General features: G+C 38.3%; 1 protein-coding gene across 1 annotated transcript in view; it reads left to right on the forward strand.

The window, feature by feature from the left end:
• khdrbs2 (KH domain containing, RNA binding, signal transduction associated 2) overlaps positions 1–24,251 on the forward strand; it is a 60,679-nt gene extending 36,428 nt beyond the window's left edge. Inside the window, exons 5-13 of the mRNA XM_034152530.1 lie at positions 3,772–3,899; positions 5,987–6,170; positions 15,733–15,815; positions 16,347–16,405; positions 16,966–16,968; positions 17,968–18,064; positions 20,542–20,594; positions 23,191–23,279; positions 24,185–24,251. Coding sequence (XP_034008421.1) covers positions 3,772–3,899; positions 5,987–6,170; positions 15,733–15,815; positions 16,347–16,405; positions 16,966–16,968; positions 17,968–18,062 — 552 coding nt within the window. The 3' untranslated portion in view covers positions 18,063–18,064; positions 20,542–20,594; positions 23,191–23,279; positions 24,185–24,251. The remainder of the gene's footprint in view (positions 1–3,771; positions 3,900–5,986; positions 6,171–15,732; positions 15,816–16,346; positions 16,406–16,965; positions 16,969–17,967; positions 18,065–20,541; positions 20,595–23,190; positions 23,280–24,184) is intronic.
• The last annotated feature ends 632 nt before the right edge of the window (positions 24,252–24,883 follow it).

The raw sequence follows: 24,883 nt of genomic DNA on the forward strand, positions 1-24,883 counted from the left end.
AGACTGTGCCCTGTAGGAATTTACGCATACGAAATTAAAATAATCTGATCATATTACATCCTAGAAAACAATCTGCTCACTACTGTATACACAGGTCTTTCTTAAAGTCTTCTTTCTCACTGATTTTAAAAACTTTTTCTGGCTTCTAATATAAGTCAGCAACTATTTGTGTCTATGTGGACATTGACACAGGTGACATTTTGAATGGACTGAAAAAAACTCACGGTTGGAGGTTGCCATTCCTGCAAATATGAGTTTGTCCAGCCCTGCAAATTGACCCATGTGCCTGCTGTGTAAGGGAACATGAAGTATCACACACTTAAATTCTGCCTATCCAGCTATGCAGACACAACCCTTTATAAGAGCTTCTTCATCAGCTGATCTAAAAATGAGACATATCTCACTTCAGATTTTGTTAGCTCATGGAAAACAGCTCATTCACATGCCATGAATCTGTATCTCTGAATATGTATATTAGCCCTGAATTATTTTAGAGAAGCAACGCATCTGCTGACATGTATAAATCAGTATCAATATCTTAGTATATTATAATAGTTCTCTCAATATAGTGATAATGTGGATCCCCCCTTGATTGAACAATATCATTAATCCAACAAAGGCTAGACGACTTTTCCAAAAGCTGAGATTGATGTGCTGTCTTTGCTTGTCTTTCATAATTTGTTTCTATTGGAGCATTATATTTACTCAGCAAAATGGCATTACTAGATTCCCTCAAGGTCTCAGAGGAGATCACCATCTTTTTGAATTAAAGATCTACTGAGATTGATTATCCAACACTTCTGGTGTTTTTGACAGAAAAAATGTCCAAGGATGTAGGAGGAGTTCTTTCATAAATTGTCCTGAAGCCACCAGACTCATATCACAGCGATAGACGCTAGATAAAAATTGAGCAAGGCAAGAAATCAATCAACACAGCCGGCAACAGAGACATGTCGCAGGTAGACCCAAACACAAGAGAGATCGGTATCGCCACGTACTGTGCCGACCCCTTAAAGTCTAACTATAGCTCTGTGAAGGGCAGTGTGTGTGTGTCCAAGGTCACGCATGGTCAGAATTAATCTGAGTGAGCAAACAGTCTGACCTGAGAAGCCTCAGCATGCGGTTTATCTCTGTGTACTCATGCTAACGCCTCTGTCAACAGTCAACTTTTACAAGCTCTGGCACGTTTGTTGTGCTTTGAATAAGCTGCCAGCTTTCCAATTAAATGTCCTGCCAGTCTCCTTCAAACCAGCACAACGCTGTAGGACTTATTAATTCATTAACAAGAGAAGCTATGTGTGCCAGGTGTCAAGTGTTTTGGAAATCACCAGATGCTTTTTCTTCCTCTGTGACATGAGGGATTCAAAATCTGTTCTTCATATGTTCCCAATTTGACTAATATCACATTGACGTAAATGGAGAGATGGGAAAATGCGAAATTTGTATGTGAAACGTGTACAGATATATTTCTTGGGCATTGGTGATGTACTAGTGGTTATGATAAACTCAGTACACTCTGACGTCCATGGTTCATTCCAGCAGAAACGTTATGTCCTACAGAAAAGCTGATAGTCAAGAAAAGATGGGGTGATGGCATTAGAGAGCAAGACACAAGGCACTGAGGATCTAGTCTACGGCTAAACCACTGTCTTCAGACGTGCTGTAAACATATCGTTATGTTTCTATGTTAAACATAGGCTGTCTCGATGTTAAAGCATGAGAAATAAATGGGAGAGAAGGAGAAATTAATGCTCTGGAGATGAATGCTGCATGTCATTTAATTTAATATTCAAAATATTCGATGCTTGCAGTTCCTCAATAATCTGGCATCATTGAACCTCTAGAATATCAAGCTGCCACAAAGCACCACAATGAATTGAAACCCATACTTTTCAAAATGAGAGGTTGAAGGTCCAAATATGTGAAATGTTGTTATTATTTAGCCATATACTATAGTGTACAGAACAATGTGTGTCTGTTTTTTAACAAGATCATGTACTCCTTCTCCTTCATTAAAACGTTGCGTTATCTATGAATATGCAAAGTTTGAAGGGTCCCTGTGGAGTGTTCTTGTAAACAAGCAACGTTTGATTTTTTTCATTCAGTGTTACTCACTAAAGCTTTACATTTGTTTAAACAAACGAGTGTGTTTTCTTCCTTGTAAAACATTTGCAAAGTCTGCAGTGATAACAGCTTTGTATACCGGCTTGCAGGCTTCTTCCTCACAACCTGTTAGCGCAGAGTACACACAACAAAACACGGCTCCACACTGTTAATATCGGTCAAAAGACCCAAAGAATTATACCGGTGGATACAAGATATTTCACTTCATTGAAAAGGCCATCCTCACTATATGGACACTGGAGGAAGTTTCCAGACCACACTTGTATAAGTTGCATATTAAACAACTATTGGCTACTAAACTATAGCGACGATGTCAATTTTTAAACTGAAGCTCATTCTGCATAGTGTTCCTCAAACATAAGGTGAAAAAAATGAAAAATAATACAAATAATAAGAAAAGTCAAACATTAATGACTTTATGCTGATTGACCCAACAACATTTTCGAGTTGACGAAGAGTGTGATTGCACATTTGGATGTTAAAGTCACCAGACTACATTCTGATAATGACTTATTTTTCCTTTCACACAATTGGACAATAAATCAGTTTCACAATGTTTCCCATTCACACTGAATAACTTTTAACTAATAATAGGCTTTTTTCTGGTAACATTCAGTGTCAAAACTGTCAAACTCAGTGTGAAAACACTAATTCATTAGTGTGGTGTTGATGAGCTTACAACATATTAAAACAAATATCATGAAATAAGGACTTAGGGAAAAAAAGGTGACACAACTCAGAGTTGGAAATCTAATCTATAATGATATTCTAACTCAATTGTAACGGTCTTTTCTGGAAATATATTTTGCAGACTTGGTCTAAGTTGTCATTCCAGCTTTGTTTGTGTGTTCTGGATGGCGTAGGTTTTTTGGTGTGTGACAACCAGTCATTCAGTCACTAAGACCCAACAAAAGTTACAAAATGTGGCTGTCAAACCCACTGAAGACCAAAGAAAGCCTTTGCTGCCTCTGTTGTTTTGCTGTCATTATAAACATATTGTGTCCGATACTCCACATTCTAGGTGGGTGTGCTTTCTGAGAAATATGCACGTTTATCTGTCAGCAATGACAAGATAATGAATACTGCTTTGTCCACTCCCTTATCTGATGCGTAATGATCCGTATCATGTTTGATAACAGGTTCAGAAAAATAGAGAAGACTCACAAAACAAGATTTCACACAAAGTTGTTTTTAACAAAATAAGGTGTGTTTTTGTTGTTGCTTTGGAGTAGGTTTTTTATATTAAATTCATATTTATATGTTGTTGTAACATCCAGGTTTTGGTATCAAGTTATTTCTTCCATTTCTTCTCCCATCCTTCCAGAAGCCAATTTGTTGTCAAAAACTCAAACTGGTTCTGCAAAATCTTTAACAAAAAAACTGTTGTTCCACTAACTGCTGCTAACAATGAATCCAAGGCTCTTTTAGGAACATAGATTTTTCCTACAATTCTTATCTCTTCCCAGCATGCTGTGTCCAAACATAACCAAAAGGAAATATTCTTCATTGAGTATTCAACACTCAGCAACGCCATGTGTTTCCTATGTGCGTGTCAAGATAATTTTGATTAGATGACATTTGCTGCTGTTGCGAGCATCTGTTGCAGTCAGAAGACAAATGTGACTTGCTGTGTTTTGTTTCCCGCAGGACTACAATGACGAGATCAGACAGGAGCAGCTGAGAGAGCTCTCGCTGCTGAACGGCTCCGAAGAGTCGAGCCGAGGCAGGAGCGCGCCGGTGAGGAGTGCACGACCGGCAGCCACCATATCCACAGGGTAAAGCACTACAATACTGCGGTGTGAAAGAAAAAGGGCTCTAAGACTGAGTACCAATATTTCTTTACTGTTAGGTTAAGAATCTGTCTTCAATATGTTAATATGTACATAATGGTGAGCATAAATGGGTTTTCTCCATTGTCAGGGGGATTTTATGTAACTTTAGAGTTCCTTTTAACACTGTTTACCCAAGCGGCAACCATTGGTGCTTGAGGCTGGCTCCAACATCAAATCAATTCCAACACACACCATGGTAAAATACTAAGACTTTTGAGCAGATATAAACATGTTATCAGGCTGGTATCTACAGCGAAATTCAAAATTGGAAATCCGTAGACCCTCATTTTTATATCTTGACTGTTTCAATTATATAAAGGCTAGGAGTTATGCTTAGCTAAGGACGTGGCCACTTTGAGTGACAGGTAGGGGTTGGTCTGCTCAGATGCATCGCCCGGGCTTAAATCAACACGTCTCTAGGCCCATTTTTTTATATGGCCGTGTTGGGAACAATGAGCCATGGGACAGTTAATGGGAAGTTAATTGTTAAGACATACATTTTTTTCCCGGTCAGTCATTTTCACAAGAATGACAGCTGTGTTAACTGCAGTTTGTCTTATCCCCCATCCCCTTTGAGGACTCTTATTTTCGCATTGTCATGCAGAAATATATTATGAGATTAATAAGTGATAATACACTTGGTGGGGGGGCTCCGTTGAGCGTATATATTACTTGTGAATAATTATATGACTGTTATAAATGGCTGAGCAGTATCCTCATGATGAGTAAATCATTTTCATGTGTTTCTTTGATGCATCACCTAAAAGAGGTCAACCTCTAGCAGCTTATATGTGTAGCAATCTGATGCATACTAAAACTCAACCGTAGAAAATTAAAAAGGAATTGGCCAGCTTTATGGTGAATGTAATGGTTCATCAAAACTTGATCAGGTTGTAATTCGTTTTTTAAAAGTTTTATCCTTTACTAATGTTTTTTTCAAGTTGTGTCTTGAGTTGATTTCCACATCCTCTACTGTAGCTCATGGGGATTTTAGGATACAGACAGGAGCAGCTACAGAAATAACTTAAAGTCAGAGAACATTTGATCGGCTTAGCCATGCATGCAGCTGCTCGTATGAAACGTCGGCCGGTTCAAGTCTCCTCTAAAATGTGTTTTTAGAGCAAATTGTCCGTAATCTACCTTTGCCGTGGCGGTCCCTAAGGAGTAACCAGGTACGGTGTGCAATGAAAACCTGGCCTAATTTCAGGCAGCATAAATGAGCTAAATCCTGACGCTAACAATTTAAAGTCACCACCACCACTTCCCTACCTTGATTTTCTCCTTATAGCACAACGATAAGCAATTATTGTTCATCTCCATGAAAAATATGCACCAGTAATTCCCCTTTGACTGGATGTATTTTTGGATCACAATGGGCTGCTACCTAGTGAAGGATGTGCCAGAGGAAGAAAGGGTATCCTAGCCCACCTACATCATGCCGCTGTTAAAAATGCGAAATTAGCGGACAATAGACAGATTAGCAATGCTAAACCCACCCTTCAATCCCTGCAGTGTTTTCTGTGGTTCTGCCACTGGACAGTCATATCCCCCCATAAAAGAAACAATCCACCTTAAATGCTCCTGCCTGCCCATGTCCTTTGGCTTCTATAGTCTCTTTTCTGGACCGTGCTGAATAGGTCTTTGTAATTCTACAGTGTTGTGCAGCTTCAGGCAGATGGAGGTGTGATTTTGTACAAAGACTCGGCACTGCTCCACCGTGTTATTGAAATAAGCACGCTGCATCCCACAGGCATGTTTGACAAGCTGAGAGAGACACAAAGTGACACTCTTGAGCCCTCTGATCATTACAAGATCTACCTCAGTGCCAGCGGAGGTTATGCTTATCTTGTGTTTCACCCGAGCAGACTGTACGGCAGCCACCTACTGAGGCAGCATGCACATATGCAGTGATAAAAGGGAATGAACAACTTCCCTAATGTCTTAACCCCACTTTTCACTTAAATCACTGCATAAAATGTTATGGGGGGAGATTCTTAAGGCAAATGTTTGTCTGTTTGACGCTTTTCCAGGGGCCACAGAGGCACAGGGAGGAGTGCAGCAGCACCTCGGGGGACAGCAGCAGCGACGCACGGCAAACTACCTACGACTGTTCTCACGAGGGAGGTACAAGCCCCGAGAGCCAGGGGGGCAGCAGGGAGCGCAGGATACAGACCCCTGCTGTTAGCAGTCACACATGAGTCATACGACGACTATGTAAGTCCAATCCTTTTTGCACACACTGAAAAGTATGGCTGTGACTTTCACTGCGAGTATATAAGACAGGTTTTAATCCCCTTAATGAGAATCTGGATGAGTCTTTATTTTACAAGGAGAGGTAAGGTATTCAGGGACATGTGCTGGAATAATTAGGGCAAGAAGGAAACTTTGACAATTTGTATTTAATTAACTTAAATTAAATGCATTCCATAATTATGTTTGCAACAATGTTGGTATCTGTTAGGCAGCCATTGATTCCCATTCATATCAGAATAATATTAAATTCTACTTGCTTGTATTAAAAGTTGATAAGCATCCTTGGTATGGCTCGGTATGTAGTTTCATAACAATTCCCTTTCCTCTTTTCCCAAAACATTTTCAAACTATAGATATTCTTTGGCCCACATACCTTCAAGCCAAAAACAAGGCCATTTGCTGATAAATATTAAACAAAACAATTAATTAATCTATCAATGAATTATGATAATTGGTTGAATGCATTACTTTAGTTCTGTTCAAAAGTAAATTAACCTAAATACATTTTAGGTGTTTTATGGAAGTATCTTTGCTGCTATAAAGAGGAATGTTTTGTCTCAAGATGTCACCTTTGCAACTTTTGTCCCATGGACGAGGCATTCTATTACGGGACAGCTAGATTTTCCTGTCCACAAAAGGCTGTAAGCTTAGCACCTTTCCGTGTACACGTACAGACACATTTTAGCTCAGGTTTCACTGTATTGAGTGCTGAGATATGTCAGCGTTGAGCTCCATTTGCTGTGACAAATCTATCCATCACTTGCTCTAACTGGTACTATCTTTGACTGCTGTGCATTAAAAATGTTCTCCTGTCAAACTAATTGCATATTTACACCATCTTGTATTTAAAAAAGAAACATGGAGGAAGTTATGAAATGATACCTTACCTTCTGATGGGGTAAAATGAAAAGTAAAAAAATCCAAAGGTTAATTCCAGAAAGCATCCACATTCTGATATCAGACTTTGATAAATGTGATAAGCAAACATGTTTTTGGTATGATGTGAATCATGCTCACATATAATATGAAGTCTATCTGCACCAGTTCACAGTCCCTCGGGAGAGCCAGTAGATGTTCATTCTGTGGTGAAATAGATTGATAAAAATGGCTGCCTGAAAGGTACAGACTGCAGTAAAGCAAATGTGAATAGTATTACACAAGTAATGAGAGCATATGTACTATGGATCACGTTGAGTTAAAGATTGTATAAACATACATTGATGTTACATAATAGCAAACCACTGAAACTCTGCACTGTGAATAGCTGCATGCAAAAAGAGGAAACTCTTGGAAGTGTAACGCCTTGACCGGGGGTCTATAAAGTCTTTGTTCACATCACTTGAAATAATGCTGGGATCCATATCAAAACACACTCAAAGCCTTATTTAAAGGTAAGCTTGTCCTTTGAAATGTCTCAAGGTCATTTTGAAAAGACTACACAAGGTGAGCTCAAAGTTTCCTCCAAATGAAAAAAGGCAACGCTTTTACCAGTCTATTTCCTCAGAGCCTTCCTGCTAAGCAAAGCCCCCATGTGTGCTGGCAATTGAAGATTGGGCTGTCTGCATGGGGAAATGCACAAGCGCAGTCTCATTACCAAACCAAATTGAGTTCTGATGTAGGGCCTGTGTATTTCTGAGGAGTAAAAAGCGGGGCATTTCTTCTCTTTGTAATTGGAGGTTGGAAAGAAGGATGGGAGCGCAGAGACTAGGGGATTATGGAAAGATGAGTTTGTCTGGAACATTTTCTTCCCTTATATCTCACTTTTTTTTTCTACTACATTACAACAATTTTCTTTGAGCATGTTTCCAGAACGTAGCACAACCTCTTTATACAAAGGTCCAGGTTTGTTTGCTTTTTCAATCACGGAGCATACAAGACGCTGTGCAGGCTTGTTGTTATTCCCCTACAAGAATCCTGTACAATCTGCTGAACACAATAATAGATCAGCAGCAGAAACATCTCTGTTTGTCTATGGCCAAATAAATGCTGTAATGTGTGAGGGTATCGTGTAGATTTCTCCAGAGCCTATTGATTGATGGACTGTCACGTCTGTCTCATAAAAGTGATACTGTGAGAATGTCCATAATTGCATCTAATCGAGGGTGGTATCGATTTGACACTTTAAGGGAAAAGCACGAGGAAGCTGGTAGTTATCATGTATCGTTTATGCTTTATAATTTATGAACGTTTCATCCTTATCTTTCCGCCACAAATCTCACCTTGCTATATCCTTTTACATCAGCTCTATTCTTTTTCAGTCTCCTTTGTTCCTCCTTGTTTGTGAAATTGGTTTTGCAATGACTCAAGTTAGAGTTTATCATTAAGGTTTGCAGAATTCTGCAGTAATTCACTTGTCCAACACTCACTAAAAGTGTATAAAGCTGCCCCGCCAAAAGCAGATTTGCACTCCTAACTTGGGTTTTGACTTTACACTGTGAAATAAATCAAGGCCAAATTGTAATTCAAGGATAAGGTTATTGAGATTTCTTCCTTGATATTGTATTTGTGTTGTTGCCAACAAATCCCATTAAAAAAACAAAACTATTAAAAACACATCACTGAGCCCCACTGTTGCCCTCAAGGACATTTTCCTTCAGCACTATCGTTTTGAGTTAATCCACTGCTTCTGTAGAAACTTTGAGTATATAAATCCACAGCAGAAAATAGTGCCCAAAAATGCATTGTTTAATACTGTTTGGGTATCATTGACTAATAACTGCCACTTATGACCAGCTGTTTGAGTAAATTAAGACTTTTTAAAAGTTAAACTATACATTTTTGATGAGTTACGTCAGGGGTGTCAAACTCAATTTCATTGCGGGCCACATCAGCATTATGGTTGCACTCAAAGGGCCGGTTGTACCTTTAAGACTATATAAAAATACATATATAAATATTTAATATATATAAAATAATGTATTATATTACATTATTGCCTCTGCATTGGATTATTATCGGATAGGGTAATAACTTCATAATTAACTACGTCTGAAAGCAGAAGTCTAGGGCAAATAATTGCAAGTCTCTTCAGTGAGAATGTCACAAAATGATTTAAAAAGAAAAGCCAAATTCTGGAAAAAATGTCAAAAGAAAAAAAGAAAAGTGACATTTTGAAAAAAAAGTTACATTTAAAAAAAGAAAAATCAAATTCTGAGAAAAAAGTCAAATTTGAGATGCATTGTGGGACATGTAGTTTATGGGCAACGTGCCTCTGTAAAGTAGCACGTAACCGTATAATAAACATATCATATTTTTTGCAAGCTCTTGTGGGGCCACATAAAATGAAGTCGCGGGCCGGATTTGGCCCCCAGGCCTCGAGTTTGACACCCCTGAGTTACGTCTTTATTGAAAATCAATGGACTTGGGGTAACATAGGAACCACAAACATTGTAGTTAAGTCACAAAGTATTGAGAAAATCTCCATCAGTATGTGGAACATCTTATTTCAATTCTGTCAAAGCACACTGGTTGCCAATTCACAAATGATGAATTACATGTAGGAACTTATTAATAAAAATACATTAGTTCATAATTCAGGGGAAATATCTTGATTTAAAGCCAAGTATTCTGCACATGGATAATTTCCATTGGTCATTGATGCAGCCCCTTTTTTGTTTCCTTCATTGCAGCATTTTGGAGTTGCATTGTCCTACATCCTTTTAAGCACAAAATGTTTTAAACATTGCTTTACAATTTTCTGCCAGAGACTAAATGGCCCAGGATTGCTTATCTATAACTAGCGCATACTGTATGCATGCAGTTTTTCATGAATCATGTAGTTTGCAGTCATTGTGTAAAGTAAATGACTGACAGACTATTTATACATTGGGGTGAAGTTCCTATAAACATTTCCTGTGTTTCTGCTGTGGAGCAGGTCATCGTGTAACAGGGCTTCCTCTGGAGGCTGTAGTGATGAATGGACTCTGCCACACTGTCAGTGTTGTAAAACTAATACAGTGACAGTGACTATTATTGTTCCTCTTAAAGGATAGCAACCATTCAGAAGTGAAGTGGGTTATAGGAGGTTGAGTCTATATATAAATACCACCTCCACACAATGAGCCAAACATATAGTCCAGGTCAGCCAGGTATTTAACAGATTCTTCACATCGTCAATTGAAACCCTTCTAATCTAGAAGTCAGACTTTTAAGGAGAGATGTTAACGTATTGCAGCAAAATGATCTGCTTTGTGTCTGTAAAAAATCTGCGTCTCATACGCTGAAGTGCCGGTGGGGTTTTAGCATCATTTCAGATAAATTGATGTTCACTTCAGTGATTCAGTTATCCACACAGAATTGTTTTCACTTTAAAAAGAAGAAGTCTGGTCCTTTAAGGTGAAGAGTCTCTTATTAATTATGAACAGTCTGAGCATTGAAAAATGAATTCAAAGCACATAATCTATTCACAAATGAAAAGTGGGCCACCTAAGCACAACACTGTCATTCCTCCTGACAGTGAAAGTGCCTGAAATGCAGATCTGTCATTCGGTATTTTCTAGAGATAAATTACCACGAGTTCAGCAATCAGCCGTTCTTTTCTCTGTCATTTGCATTTTTTATTTGATTTCCACTGGTACCAGAGAACATGTTTTCACACTATTGAGCTCATATAAAAACAGCATGTGATTCGATGTGGTGCCACTTTTCAGAATATGAATTTTTTATGTGTATTTTATGGTTTCCAAATAAGCACATTCATACTAAGGTAGGTTCAGTTGCTGCAGGTTTGTGCATCTGCTAAAATTACCAGTAATAACCAGGATTGTGTGACTTTTAAACAGGCCGTAATGAATAAATGTTACTAATCCCCCGGAAAGAGCAGCAGTGTGGCACTGTGATCAGGATAAGTTCCTCCGTGAAGAAGGCGCAAAGAGAAAGCAGAGGGAGATTAAAGATGTGATTGATGGCATTTTGTATAGACTGGGACCATGGCCTCAGTTTAATGTTAGAGATCAAATCCCATCTGGATCAAATCTTATCTTTAAATGTCAGGGCTGATGATAGAAGAGAGGAATCTGGAGAGTCATGCAGGAATCTGTCGCTGACAGACGACCATGAATTGTACAAATTGCTGGTAAAAATTGAAACACATAGCTTGGTTTTTAAACCTGAGCCCTGCAACCATACCGAGGCAGTGCGGGAAATGCCATAATGTGATTAAACACAGAGCTTTGGGAGGCTTTGAAGAAAAAAAATCTAATCTATCTACTGTGGAAAAGGCAAAAGGACACCCTTTTGAAACGGGGGGGAAATTCTCCCCATATCATCTATTTCATGAACATAAAAGATGTGTGAGATTCTGTATATTTCTTGTAGCAGAGCGGTTTCTCAGGCCACCTTTAATTGCTTTGTAACAATGGGTTGCGATACACTGCTGAGTTCACATTTGTTAGATTAAAATTAGAATTAAAATTCTCCATGCAGACCCCTTCTGTTTATTAAAACAGTTGTATGACACACACTTCCACTCGATTATATAACAGAAAAAAAGACTCAGGGACAATGCATAATGGCTCCAGTTGGATATCATCAGGCACTGAAGCCCGGTGTGAAGGAAGAAGCAGACAGAAGCTTAATGCTAAACTCTACAAGCACACCAAGTACTGCGATTACATCTGAAGACTTGTCTGTTTGTTTTGTTCTCGAGCATCCGTTCAGCCAAAAAGTGACAAACACGATATTGTTTAATGTCACCTTTCTTGAAAGCATTTAAGGATCAATCTCACGTGGAGAGATTAGCCCTTTTCTCACATTTAACCATGACACAAGTTGAGTGATTATATTCAAAAGTGAACTCCTACTTCAGGCGTTAAACCAACAACAAAGGGCTCTTGCTTTTTTTGAATTTGCACAGGTAGAAAGCGGTAAAGAGCAGCATCTATTCACTGAGACAAAAGGCTGCAAATCTCATTTTCCTGCACACTCTGAGGCGTGGAGAGGCATTCACAGGCAGCCCCCCATGAAGATCAGTCACTGTCAGGGGCCATACAGGTTGTCAATTGATAATGAAGCACAGTGCTAAGGGCCTTCAGGTTCTTGCTGTCCTAATTACACTGAGCGAGGACTCTCCACCCTTGTGTTAACATTTGATTTATTCCCTCTGCCTTGTTAAAAAGGACCAGTGTTAATTGTTTTTGCAGATGAGTCAAACTTGTGGAATCAAGCCTCATTAATTAGGGGCCGGGCTATTCACACATAACACCTTGTCGAACCCAAGCCTGTGTCGTATGTCAAATGAATACCGAGGTCAGCTGAGAGATAAGACAGATGTTTTGTTATGTTCTTTCTGAGCTGATGCTGAATTAAAGGATTATATATACAGTATATTGCATGGGTTGTAGTGCTTCTTACTAACAGTGCTATTCAGATTTGCCCATTTTACAAATAAAAAGGTTAAACAAATATTTCAAGCTGTTCTCACAGACTTTTTTGTAGCAACATAAAGGAATGTACTATTATTTGTATATCCCTGTGAAGCTGACCATTGAGCGGCCCGACCAAGCAAGGAGGCAGAGGCAGAGAGTTCAAATACAACCCGGTGTGGGCATTTATTCATCCTTGTGGTACATGATACACAGCCTCAATATGACTGTCTCACGTGAACACAGTCACCAGCAACAAGGATCTCACACACACACACTAACAGGAAAACAGAACCTAAATACACACAGGACTAATCAGACAAACAAGACACGCAATCACCAGCAACAGACAAGACGGGAGGGGGAACACTTTTCAAACTAAAACAGCAAACAGAGACAGACAAACTAAAACATACAGATCGTGACAAATAGATGCATAAATTACATATATTCACATGCTTCCTGTGCAATGTTTTAGCGTGGAACAAATGAATATGCTTCGCCAATAATGAAGCTATATCCTACATAACGGAGGCAGAGATCTACGGCCCCAGAGATCACCTCCGTTACAATCCCACAAAATCTAATTGTGTATAATCCACGTAATTGTGACCAGGAAGCATAAGAGAGATAACGTTGTGTACGCAGAGACCCATCCTGTGTAGTAGCCTCACATTCTCTAGATGTAAAAGCATGAACTGGACACCGAGATAACTTTATAAATATCTTCCTCATGGTACACACTCATGGCACACACACACACACACACACATTATGCTGACACAAGAGGGGTTCAAATGAATTCAGCATCACTGTAATGTTTTTGAGTTATTTTTCATAATTTGTATACAAGGCTACAAAGAGAATCACACTTTAAATGATACTATATTACTATAAATAACTCAAGTCTTAGGCTACACTACTTTATTCCTGCATAACTCTATCAAGACTGAAGGTTTATATAATAACACATTTGACTGAAATTAGTCCACTGATCTCTTCACATTTACAGTCCAGCGTGGAGCGATTTGTCACGTGGGATTGCTACTGTAACAAAAAAACTGTCAATTACTGAGATACGCAGGTCTCTGACTCGGCCTTTGTGGGGAAAGACTCATGCAAGAAAGGGAGAAGTATTGGATCCCCTGAACAACTTAATCCCTGACATAATCCCTAACTTTAATTTAGTCAAATTCATGTTCCCAAAAATGAAGCCACACAGGAACCAGAGCTTTTTGAGTCAGCAATACCCGTCATTAGAGGGAGAGTGTGAACAAGAAAATGTAATTTATTTGTGTTGCTGCACTTGATGTCCTCCATACCAATATGCTTTGGTGTCATAAAGCATTACCGAAAGCAGTGACACCTAAAGCAAGATGATATTACTCTATTGTTACAGGCATACAGGAATAATGGACTGTTTATACCCTGTCTGGTTATTGAAGCCTTTCAACACATCCCATCCTGCTGATTTAAAATGTATTCGATCTCTAAGATGAGCTGCACACTTGCATGCATCTACAGTACATGGAGCTCGATTTTAAATAGCAAAGCTTTGAAGGATTAGAAGAGATTAGATCATGATGAAAAAAGAAACATAAGCACTTTAAACTCCACTAAATATCTTCAATGAGCGAGATCCCACAATTACAAGAGCAGACAATGGCTACGTCTACTGTTCTTCACACACTCTGGCCTTATTCCAGTGGAGGTGTTATTCAGGTTAAGCTGTTTACGTAAACCTTTTGTCCTCCGGGATTCATTATCCCCTCTGTCATGAATAAACCATTAAACTGAATATTGGGTGGAGTGCATTCTTCAGATAGATCAGTCCACACACGGTTTGGTTTCAGAAGTGGGTGAACGATCTAAAGACAGATGTGTTTCCTTCATTTATATAAATGTACATGCATCTCAATCTAAGAAATAATGAAATTGTTTATATTGTGTACAGAAAAATTTAACAGTATTGAAATTAGATTGGAATAAAAATGGTACATAAATTACTGCTTTATCATTCAACTGACCAATACTAGCTTCCAGATACAAATAGTGTCCTAGGAGAACTAGCTTTAAATACATAACATTCATATTTTTTTCTATCCAAAAAACGTCCTGCTAGGACATGAGCCCTAAAGTAATAATATCTGCTCCTAAAACGTAACTGCTGCGAGTGCACAGTCTTGATTTGAAAGCAACTTTGATGAGCAATTGGATTTGTAAAGGTGAGGGGGACATGTCTTCTTCTACCTCCTGTGGAAATGACACCTTTAAGTGTAACAGTGATACAAAAAAGAAGAAAACCGACTGATCATTCAAGTGATGAGATGCTATAGTAATCAATTTCCTATTAAAATAGTTTGATGTTAAAAGCTTCTTAGCACGCCCCTCTGTGGTTTCTTGTTCATCTAACCAAGTTATAATGGTTACTTGAATTGTTTCAAAACCAGGTTACATGCAAAGCCTCGGAGTCTTCTGATGTGGATAGTTCTTAACTGAATATTAGGACTGGAGGCTCAAACCTGCAACAGAATGTACTCTGCATTCATCTTTGACCATTTGACAAGAAAAACAAAAACGACATGTTGACATCTTTTTGTTATTACGCAATTACATTACATAGCATTAATGAAACTGTCAGATTTCTCATCAAACACAACAGAGAATCTGTTTTGGAAGAGAACAGAAGAGCTGTGCGGTTAGTGAAATATGCAAATTAGAGTAATATATGGATAGGTGTTCTTGCTTCACAGCAGCATGGGAGGTACAAATACTAACAGTGACATTCTTTATACAGCAAGTCTTTGTTGTTGCTGTGCATGCTGCTAAGCCATTTTAATTGTTATTTAACATGACTCTACTTGCTGGCTTTCTGTGCTCATTTCTCAAGTAGCTACTTATCAATAGTTCAGATCCATATTGCAGTGTGAGAGTCAGAAGCTGTCTATTACGCTCCAGTAGTGAGACATGCTCCCCTGCAAGCCTGAATCAATAATCTCTGTTGGACAGAAATTGTTCCTGTTCCCTCTCTTATTATGGACACAAAGTAATGGACTTAGCCTCGGGAGCTAAGTATTGATTGCTTTACATTCACCTCTAACCAGTTAGACTGGATAGAGATTTGGAGGCAAGTCGACTTTAATAACTGTGTTTCCTCGCAGGGCTACGACGATGGGTACGGTGGAGAATACGACGACGACAGTTACGAAGCCTACGAGGAAAACTACAGCAATCAGGCAAAGAGGTGAAGTTTATACGCACGCATGCACAGTCACCATATGTCCACTGTCACTCATAATAAAATATGATAAAAGGTACTGTTAATAAATCCCAAAACAAATTGGCCTTTTGTCTGTGAATCCAAAACCCTAAATATCTTAGACTTCTTCACTGGAATCCAAAAATAATTAAAAAAATATTAGCGAGCAACATGGCACTGTAGGTGTTTTTAATCAAATGTACACCGTCAAGCTGCCGTAAATTCTCACTACAGCTCCAAATGTGTGTTTGTCTGAAGAAATACTTCTTAGTAAAGTTGCTGAAAACTTTAGTGCCCAGCGCTTACTGGAAATTACAGAGCTTTGCAAAAACATGGCTTTGTGTGACATGTTAAGAAAGTATATGATGATAAGATGAAACACATTGCCAACCTCATGTATATTTAAAATTATTTTTACCTAAAGAAAATATGTCAGCACCTTTTAATATTTTACGGGATTCTTGACAAATGCTTGTTGTTCTTGATATTAACTCTTTTCAATGTGTCCTCTTTTAGTATTTCAGAATATTATGATTATGGACATGGCAACAGTGATGAATCCTATAACAACTATGGTAAGTACTGTTTATTTTTGTAAGCTGAACATCTATACAAATATGAGTCACACCCTTCATGTGTCATCTCTTCTCTCTCTATTTGCTCCCACTGTCAATAGTTTGCTGTTATGTAATATAACACTATGAAAGCATAAATGAAGTTAGTTAATGGAAATCATTATTAATTGGTAGGTTATTTGAAAATTAAGATAGGGCACAAACAAACAATCTTAAATAAGGTTATGATAATTCCTAAGGTTCAGCTGCATTAATAAAAGTTAAATAATGAAACATCTTGGAAGCCTGGGATTTCTTGCAAGACAATTTCTGTATTTCAAAAATGTTTTATTCCTTCTTAACGATATTGAGAAAGTCTTTCAAGTCACTAAAGTGAGGATATTTATAATTATTGCATTAATGGAAATTCACATTGTATAACTTATTGTGTTTTTAATTGCAATCCGTGATAAAATCACATCACGCCATCCTATCATCCCATAGTCAGTTTAGCACATACAGCAATATCTGCGATAACACATGACATGTTTTCCAGTGTCATCATTGCACCTGAATTTAAGCCAGTAATATTTCACAAAAGCAATTTCCCCCTTTTGTTGAATTTAATTAGTTGAATTTGTAGACAAGACACAGTGTATGATTTTAAAATCAGACTTTTTGAGAAACATCCTTGGACCTCATTTAAATTCCTCACAAGAAAAGAGTTTTGGCCAAACAATGCTGTCTGCTACTGTACTGATATTTAAAAGATGTTGGGAAGCACAGAATCTAATCATCACCATGGGGGGGGGGGGGGGGGGGGGCTCCTGCATGCACCACCCCTCCTCCCTCCATGGCTACGGGCTGCCTTTGACTAGAACAGTAAATGTGCCAGAGGAAGCTCAGGGGGAGAACCGATGCCCGTTGTAAAAGGTGGAGTGTTTTTGCCTTTTGGATATGTGCCCTCATTGGCTTATTCCAGAAAAGCTGTCACTATTGGCTTATTTACCACTGCTGTGCACACCTCACTGCTGTCAGATAAGCACAAGCATATTTACATTCCTCAAACCATTAATAAAACATGTACACCTTTAATTGAATCAAAACCTTTAAAATCACCAAACGTTTGTTGTCCCATGACAGCGGCGCGGTGCAGTAAGCTGGTCGTCACAGAGGGTCTGCAGGCTCATTCATTTTCAGCACGATGAATTGTGCATTGGGGTGTTGAGGTCGTACCAAACCCAAAACCAAGGGGGCAATGATTTGATTTTCTGCTCCAGAAACACTTTCTTATTTGGAAGCAGTGCAATGTGCCATGCAGCAGAGGTGCCATCTTTATGTAATTTGGCTTCAAGGAAGGGGCTGCTGACAGTCAGATCTCAGGAGTGGGCCAACAGAGGGCAAGTGCTTATGAAATGTATTTTCTGTGGGGAGACGCTGGGATAGAATTTGCTGGTTTGAATGTTCTTGGCTTTAGTTAAACGGGTTGTGAAAGGAAGGTATGAAACACCCGAGCTTACAGAAGTTATGGCAGCACAGTGAACGAAGCAGCTGCCTTCAATGTGTGTTAACTCTTTTTGCAGAGGAGGACTGGGGGACTTCCCGTCCAAGTCACAAAGCCCCTGTTTTACGGCTGACAAGAGGGGGCTACAGAAAACATCCCTATGGTAGATACTGAAGGTGCTCCAGATATGTGACCTATTTCAAACTTTTTATATATTTTTTAAATTCCTCATAAAATGTTGAAATGTTTCCCTTTTTTGTTTGTCTCCTTTGGATACAAAAAAAAACCCCATTAAGCACAAAATCCTGATATGTAACACATTATTGAAGTATTCAGTTTTTATAAATGCAGAGGTAAAAAAAAGAAGAGACATTCATTCATGTAGGGGAAGGTTGTTTTTAGCTTTTAAATTCATCCCCCCCTCTGCCCTTGCCCCCTCCCAAAAAAAGTAAATACTAATATTTCAGATTTCTGACATTAAACTGCAGAGTAATGTTTGAGATTTTGAGAAATAGTTTCCATTCATTGCCTTTAGTGCAGTTAATAATAGGGTTAACTAGCCAACGCCTGTAATGCCCGGAAAACAATATGTGTGCCTTTTAAGGTGCTCATATTTGTCATATTCATAATTTCTTTGTTCCTATGCGTCAACGCCATTCAACACAGTATTAAAAGGTAGATTAGAATATTGAAAAGTGTGTGAAACATCCCATGTCTATTGTCTTCCACTATGACACACTACAAGGTGCAAAAGTATTTTATCCATGGTAAAGAAAAATTGCGTCCACATCGGCTTAGCTTATTGTGGGTCACTCAAAATGAGCGTAAAGACGGGATGGGTCTGAAAACTAGGAACAGCTGCAAATCCAACGTTACCTCAAATTTAAAATGAGCTTTTTTCAACCTCCGTCCCCTTCCTCCACACTTCACTGATTGGTCTGGCTCTAGGCTCAGTCTGGTTTAAGTGGATCTTTCCCAGACTCATACCCTACAGCTAGGTTCTGACACGCTTCTACCAGACATGTTTCTTCCACAAAATGTGTTAATTGTTTGGCTTGTTTGAAAATAAATCAAAATCAGTTCTGTGGTTAATTTGTCTTTTGAAGCGTCTGCAGATAAAGTGTTTGTCTGCAGACGCTTCACTTCCTGTTTTGATTCCAGCTGTGGCTTTAACTGTTCATATTTCTTATGGTGACAGACAGAGAAACACAAATCGCTCTGAGCCCAAATGACAAATGACAAACTCCATTAAAGGCAACAGATGGAAACCAAACATTGTCCAGAATTGAATACCTGAATGCTAAGTGACTAAATAGCCTGGACTCATAATATAAAATGTTTTTCCGAAATCGAAATCGCACCTCAAGTTTCCCCCTAAGCCTAACTGATAGCGATATGAACCTCAGATGACTTCATGTTAAAACTGAGTTGATACGACTAAAGTTAGCCTTAGTTATATTGTGAATTAAATGATGTGTGAAACCGTAATCGTGAAAGAAAAAAAAATTCGCTTTTTGCTTGAAAGCAAACAGCAATGTACAGTGTGTCATTTCTAATGCGTGCTTTGTTCTGTGTGTAACCTGTATTTGTACATAAAGCATTTAATAAAAACAACATAAACCTCAACGCAGTGTGTAAGACTCTCTAAATAGGAGCTATTAATCGGTATTTTTTGTTAACAATAACATGTGCTTCCAGGTAGCGGCTAACTCGTTTCATAAAGAAAGCCCACCAACCTGTCCCAAACCACTCATTTGTTAAATAATTTATATTCCTGCTCAATCGTCCTTGAATCTTTGATCATTTGGAAACTAATAAACTTCTTTCTTTAATCCATTCTGTGAGGTTTTACATCATTAAAGAGACACAGATTGACTCTGAGAATGATATGGAGTTAAAAGAGGTAAGAAGTCCCCATATATTACTGTCATAATAATACCCACGGCGTTTGAAGCTGCCTCGTGAAGAGCATAATGGGGCCATACAGGAAGTAGATCTTGATGTTCACTCTGATAGTGTGCACTCAGTGTGTCTTTTATCTGCGTCTCATCCTTGTCTCTGCTAACCTCTTTCTGCATTTTGTCATTTAACCTGAGAAAAGCTGTATATATGCACTGTTTATATACAGTTTCCGTGCATCACAGCTGACGTCCATTTTAGACATTTGAATTCTCCTCTGATTAGTACACCTGAAGCCCGACCCACATTAAGAGTGTAGATCACGGGACTGAAAAGAAGACTAAACACTAAGCAGGTAACCCTAATAATAATACTAATATAATCGCAAAATGCTAACTGCCACTTAAAAAAAAGTAAACCTGCCCTTTTTAACGCCAAATAAAATCCCTTCCTATCGCTGACTAAATAGTCCATAAGGAATCTCAGCTAAACTGATTTAAAAGAAAAATAATAAAAGATACTAAAAATAATGTCCGGAAACTAAACATCAGTGAATAAATTCCAAACATTCCAAAACTCATAAAGTTTCAAGATATTCTGAATTGGTTTACTTTTTTCACAGTGATGAAATGGTATAAATGTTCTGTGCTTGTTTTGTTACATATTGCATGAAGTCTGTCACCTATTTATTATTGATGATACATTATAATAATAAAGTAACACGTTCCTTATATTTCTTTGTTTTTCTCTTTAGTTAAAGAAACACACTACTGTGTGATTTGGTCAAAGCAGAGACCACCATTACAGGTGAGTGGAAATATTATTATTATGTTGTTAGTTTGTCACGTTCAATGCAAATTACAACACTTGAAGCGAGGGTTGTTGTAATCATTTAGGTCTAACATTTAAATCTGAAGGTTTAGCTCATTCTGCCTTCATGATGGATTTAATTTACCCACCAATTTGCAAAGACGTTAAATTGTTACTCTGACTAATGGCTTACAGTTTAAAACACACCCAACTTCCTATTGGTTAATGGATAAGTGTTGATTTCGATACTAAATGTTATCTAACAATTGAACTTGTCAATTTTTTGGGATTAAAGGTCCCCTATTATACTGTTTTTCATCAATATATTATAGGTCTCAGATATATACAAAACATGTCTCTGAAGTGTTTGGCTCCAAATACCAAACAGAAAATAAGGTGCCACTCCCCACGCCCCTTTGTGAGATATTTGGTTAAAAAGAACACAATGGCTTCAGGTGATAAGGGGGGGGGGGGGGGGGGGGGTACCTTGGCTGGTGATTGGCTAATGGTTACACAAGCCAAAAAATCGTTATAACATCATAAAGTGGCCACAATCTGATCAGCTCATTTTCTGACAGGTTTTTATATAAATGGATCAGGACAAAAAGAGAGAATCTTTTTTCCTGAAACTTTCAGAATCTCTTTACACAGAGAGGACGCATGTTTATGTATAAAAGACATACAAAAGTGGATTCTGCATAATAGGTGACCTTTAAGAATAATATTTTCTTGCCCTACTGTGCACACTATCAGAGGATTGACATATAATTTCCATCTTACGAATGCACCATTAAAGCTCATTAACATCAACTAAAAATGGTTTAATACGCAGTTTTTATAAATCTGACATCTCATTTAAAACACAATAAAGCGAAGACATGCAATTAAAAGAGTGGAAACAAAAGGAATAAAGGAAAGAAACCCTTACTAAAGTGCAGTGTGATTGGAGGTCATTTATCATCTGCCAGTTGAGGAGCAGAGTATCACAGTAAGGCTGCTTTGAGGAGAAGTGTAGGTTGGGTATGCATTGTACAAACAAAATGTAAAAAAGCAAAGCTGCAGAACTTAAGTAAACAAAAGTAATATTATCACCATACCTACATTTAGTCATTTGTATCTTTTCTTTCTGCTGTTTCTGCATTAAATCCTATTTGTTTATATTTCTCACCCCAACCTGTGTTTTAAAGCTTTGCAAATGCAGCTCCATTTAATCCCCATGGACAGATAGCTGCAGGCCTATTCATAATTCATGCTCTTCTTCTGACATTTCTTCTGAAGGTGCAATTCTTTTGAAAATGTATTCAAAGGCTTACCATCTTAATTGCACACTTTTGCTGTTAATAGTAATACATAAAAAGATGTATGAACAAAGCTGACCCAGAAGAGCAAGTTACAGCACCAATAGTTGTTTGAGTTAGTGTGTGATTTGTAAAGAAAATAGACTTCTCCATTCTCCATTATTACTTTGGGCGGTAAACCGGCTGCTAGCAATAGCCATGCTGCTGAGAATATTATGAGCAAGTAGATCCATCTTGTTTATATGAAAATCAAAACCTGAAAATATGTTATCCCTGTCTCTTTGCGTTGTTTGTTTGGAAACAAATGCAGTGTGGCACGCGAAGTGATCGGACAGCAACACCAACAATAATATCAGTTCAGTCAGACAACTCACGTGTTTCTTTAACATGTTTATTAGAAGCAGTATATAGTTGAGTTTGGCGACTAGGCTCGGACATCATCACTCCACAGATATACATAGCACGATGAGTGATGATTAAATAACTAACCCCCCGAGCCTACAGGTGGATGCTGGGATGGAAGCTGGGGTGGTGGTGGGGCAGGCAAGCAGCAGCAACATGAAACACAGCAGCGGTAGCAATGTGAACGCAATAGCAGGGCACGAACGCAGCAAGCAATGCATGGAGAGAGATCTGGCAGGTTAAATAGAGCGGCATATTAAGGAGACTCTTGGTTGTAGAGTGGCAAGGGGCGTTATGTATGAATGCAGCATAAGTGCTCGAGTTGACTGCCTGAACTAGCTCGCAGGCTTCGCCCCATTTAATAAATACTTGTGAAGAAGTGGAAAAGCTCCTATCTTTCTCCGAATCCATTGAGTCAGTCAATAATAAGTCTCAAAAAGATCTTAAAGTTGTATGTGTCAAAAGACAAACTGTTTGCCCTTTGAAGTTATTGTAAACTTTGAAAACAAATTATATTAATTTCTGCAAAATAATTTAAATTTGTATTATAGGTTTCGGAGGAGCAATATGTTTTTGATAGAATCAAAACTGTAGATTTAATAAAACATTTCATCCAAACGTTTTTAAAATGGGAAAAGCATGCTTATCAACCTATGTTTTCACATATTATGATATGATAAACAACTAGTTGCCTGAAGAGGTTGGTCAAAAAGATATTCGCTGGTTGAGTTTGTTCCACAGTGATGCTGAAATCTGTGCTGAAGTGCTGTTCAGCTGTATTGTAGAAATAATAGACAGTCCAACTCTGCAGTACTAGCACCATTTAAAATCATGCTCCCTTTACCTTTCTGCAAAAAAGCATTTTTCTTACTTTCTACTTCTTTGCAGAGCAGTAGGCTCGGGAATCTGCTCCCAGAGGACTGAAGATTGGACTCAGCCATCAGACACGTTCGGGCCCTTCATCAGTCAGGAGAGGAGCTCGGTGCGTATTTCAACTTTAAAGCTGCCGACTCTTGCTTAGTACCGAGTTTCGAAAAGATTAGTTGTTGAGGTTACATGAAGTATTGCTGTATCAATCTAATGCAAAAGATATTAGAAAATATAAATTACTGTAAACTGACAATGGGCTTTTCATCAAAAATACAAAGCTCAAATTAAACATTCAAGGAATGGATAGTCAGTCAAATGAAGGGATCTTTGTCATTCAAGAATTATTGCCAAGAATAAAATGATGATACAATAATTGAGGAATTGGGAAAAGCTTTAAATATAATCCCCTATTTCAACGTGTTCCCATTCTTTCTTAAAACTAAATCTCGTGTTTATTTGCACCTAAGATTTGGAAGTGATGAGTGCTGGAAACTCAGTGAAAGCCACTGATGTTCATGCAGCCTTTGCCAAAAGTGCTCTCAAAGCCATTTGAGTAACTAGCCTGTTGCCAGCTAAAGAGTCAAAATCCCAAAGCCTTCCACGGAGGTTGATGCGTTTCTTAGTCAATGCCACTGATAAAACGTTCAAATACAGATTACGGATGAAAAAAGAAAAGATCCACTACTTTTTGCTTTGCACAAAGGATGGAGTCTAAGGTGCTTAAAGACTTTGCAGCTGTCTTGCCGTCTCTTAGCCATTACTCCACACATGGATCCACGGTGATTGTTACACATTAGGCAGTCCTGGGCTGCAGCCTCGGGCGCAATAAAAACTGGCAGCTGTTTGTTTTTGTTGATCTGCCAAGTTTATCACCTTTGGCAACAATGTTTATGCAGCCACGACACTCCTAATAGAATACGCATTAGTCCATTTAGTGAATACTCTCTGCTTATGCATCTGTTTATGTGTAAAGAATAAAGATACTACCGTTTGTATTAACTTGTATGTGATGCACAGAGATGAGAGGAATGAAGATGGAACATGAAACAAGGACAGACAAATGACTCGCAGGTAAGGAAGCCGTTGTTAGAATTACAATGCATGCAAATAATATCTGTCCTTGTATTGTATTGGTTTCACATTCTATATTAAGTTGGACTGTTAAATTAAATGTACTTTCCTTTACATTGAAGTCTTTTTCTTGGACTGGTGTTGGTCAAATTGGCCAAAAAACTGAACTTTATACAGAACTATTTGAAATACTCTTCGCTTTTTGCCAAGAGTTAGATGAGAAAATAAATACCACAGGGATCAAAGGGGGATTCATTATTAAGATCAACAAGAAAAGGTCTACATTTTTCCTTAATTGTGGACCTATTCTTTTCCGATACAAAATCATTTTTAACCTAGTGGTGACACTGCCTTGTAATGAGGCAAGAAAAGTGAAAATGTATGTATGAATATGTATGACTGAAAATAAAAGGTAGCACAACTCGATGTGTCTATTCTAACACATTCCAGTCACCATCTGTTTGTGGTGATGGGCTGAGAGAGAGAGAGAGAGAGAGAGAGAGAGAGAGAGAGAGAGAGAGAGAGAGAGAGAGAGAGAGAGAGAGAGAGAGAGAGAGAGAGAGAGAAAGCGCAACACGCTGTACTCGCTAATTCAGTCAATGGCTGTGTGAACAAATATATGACGGCTGCCAGCTCTCATGCTTA

Source organism: Trematomus bernacchii, unplaced genomic scaffold (assembly GCF_902827165.1).
Source record: "Trematomus bernacchii unplaced genomic scaffold, fTreBer1.1, whole genome shotgun sequence".
In the NCBI taxonomy this organism is placed as follows: Eukaryota; Metazoa; Chordata; class Actinopteri; order Perciformes; family Nototheniidae; genus Trematomus; species Trematomus bernacchii.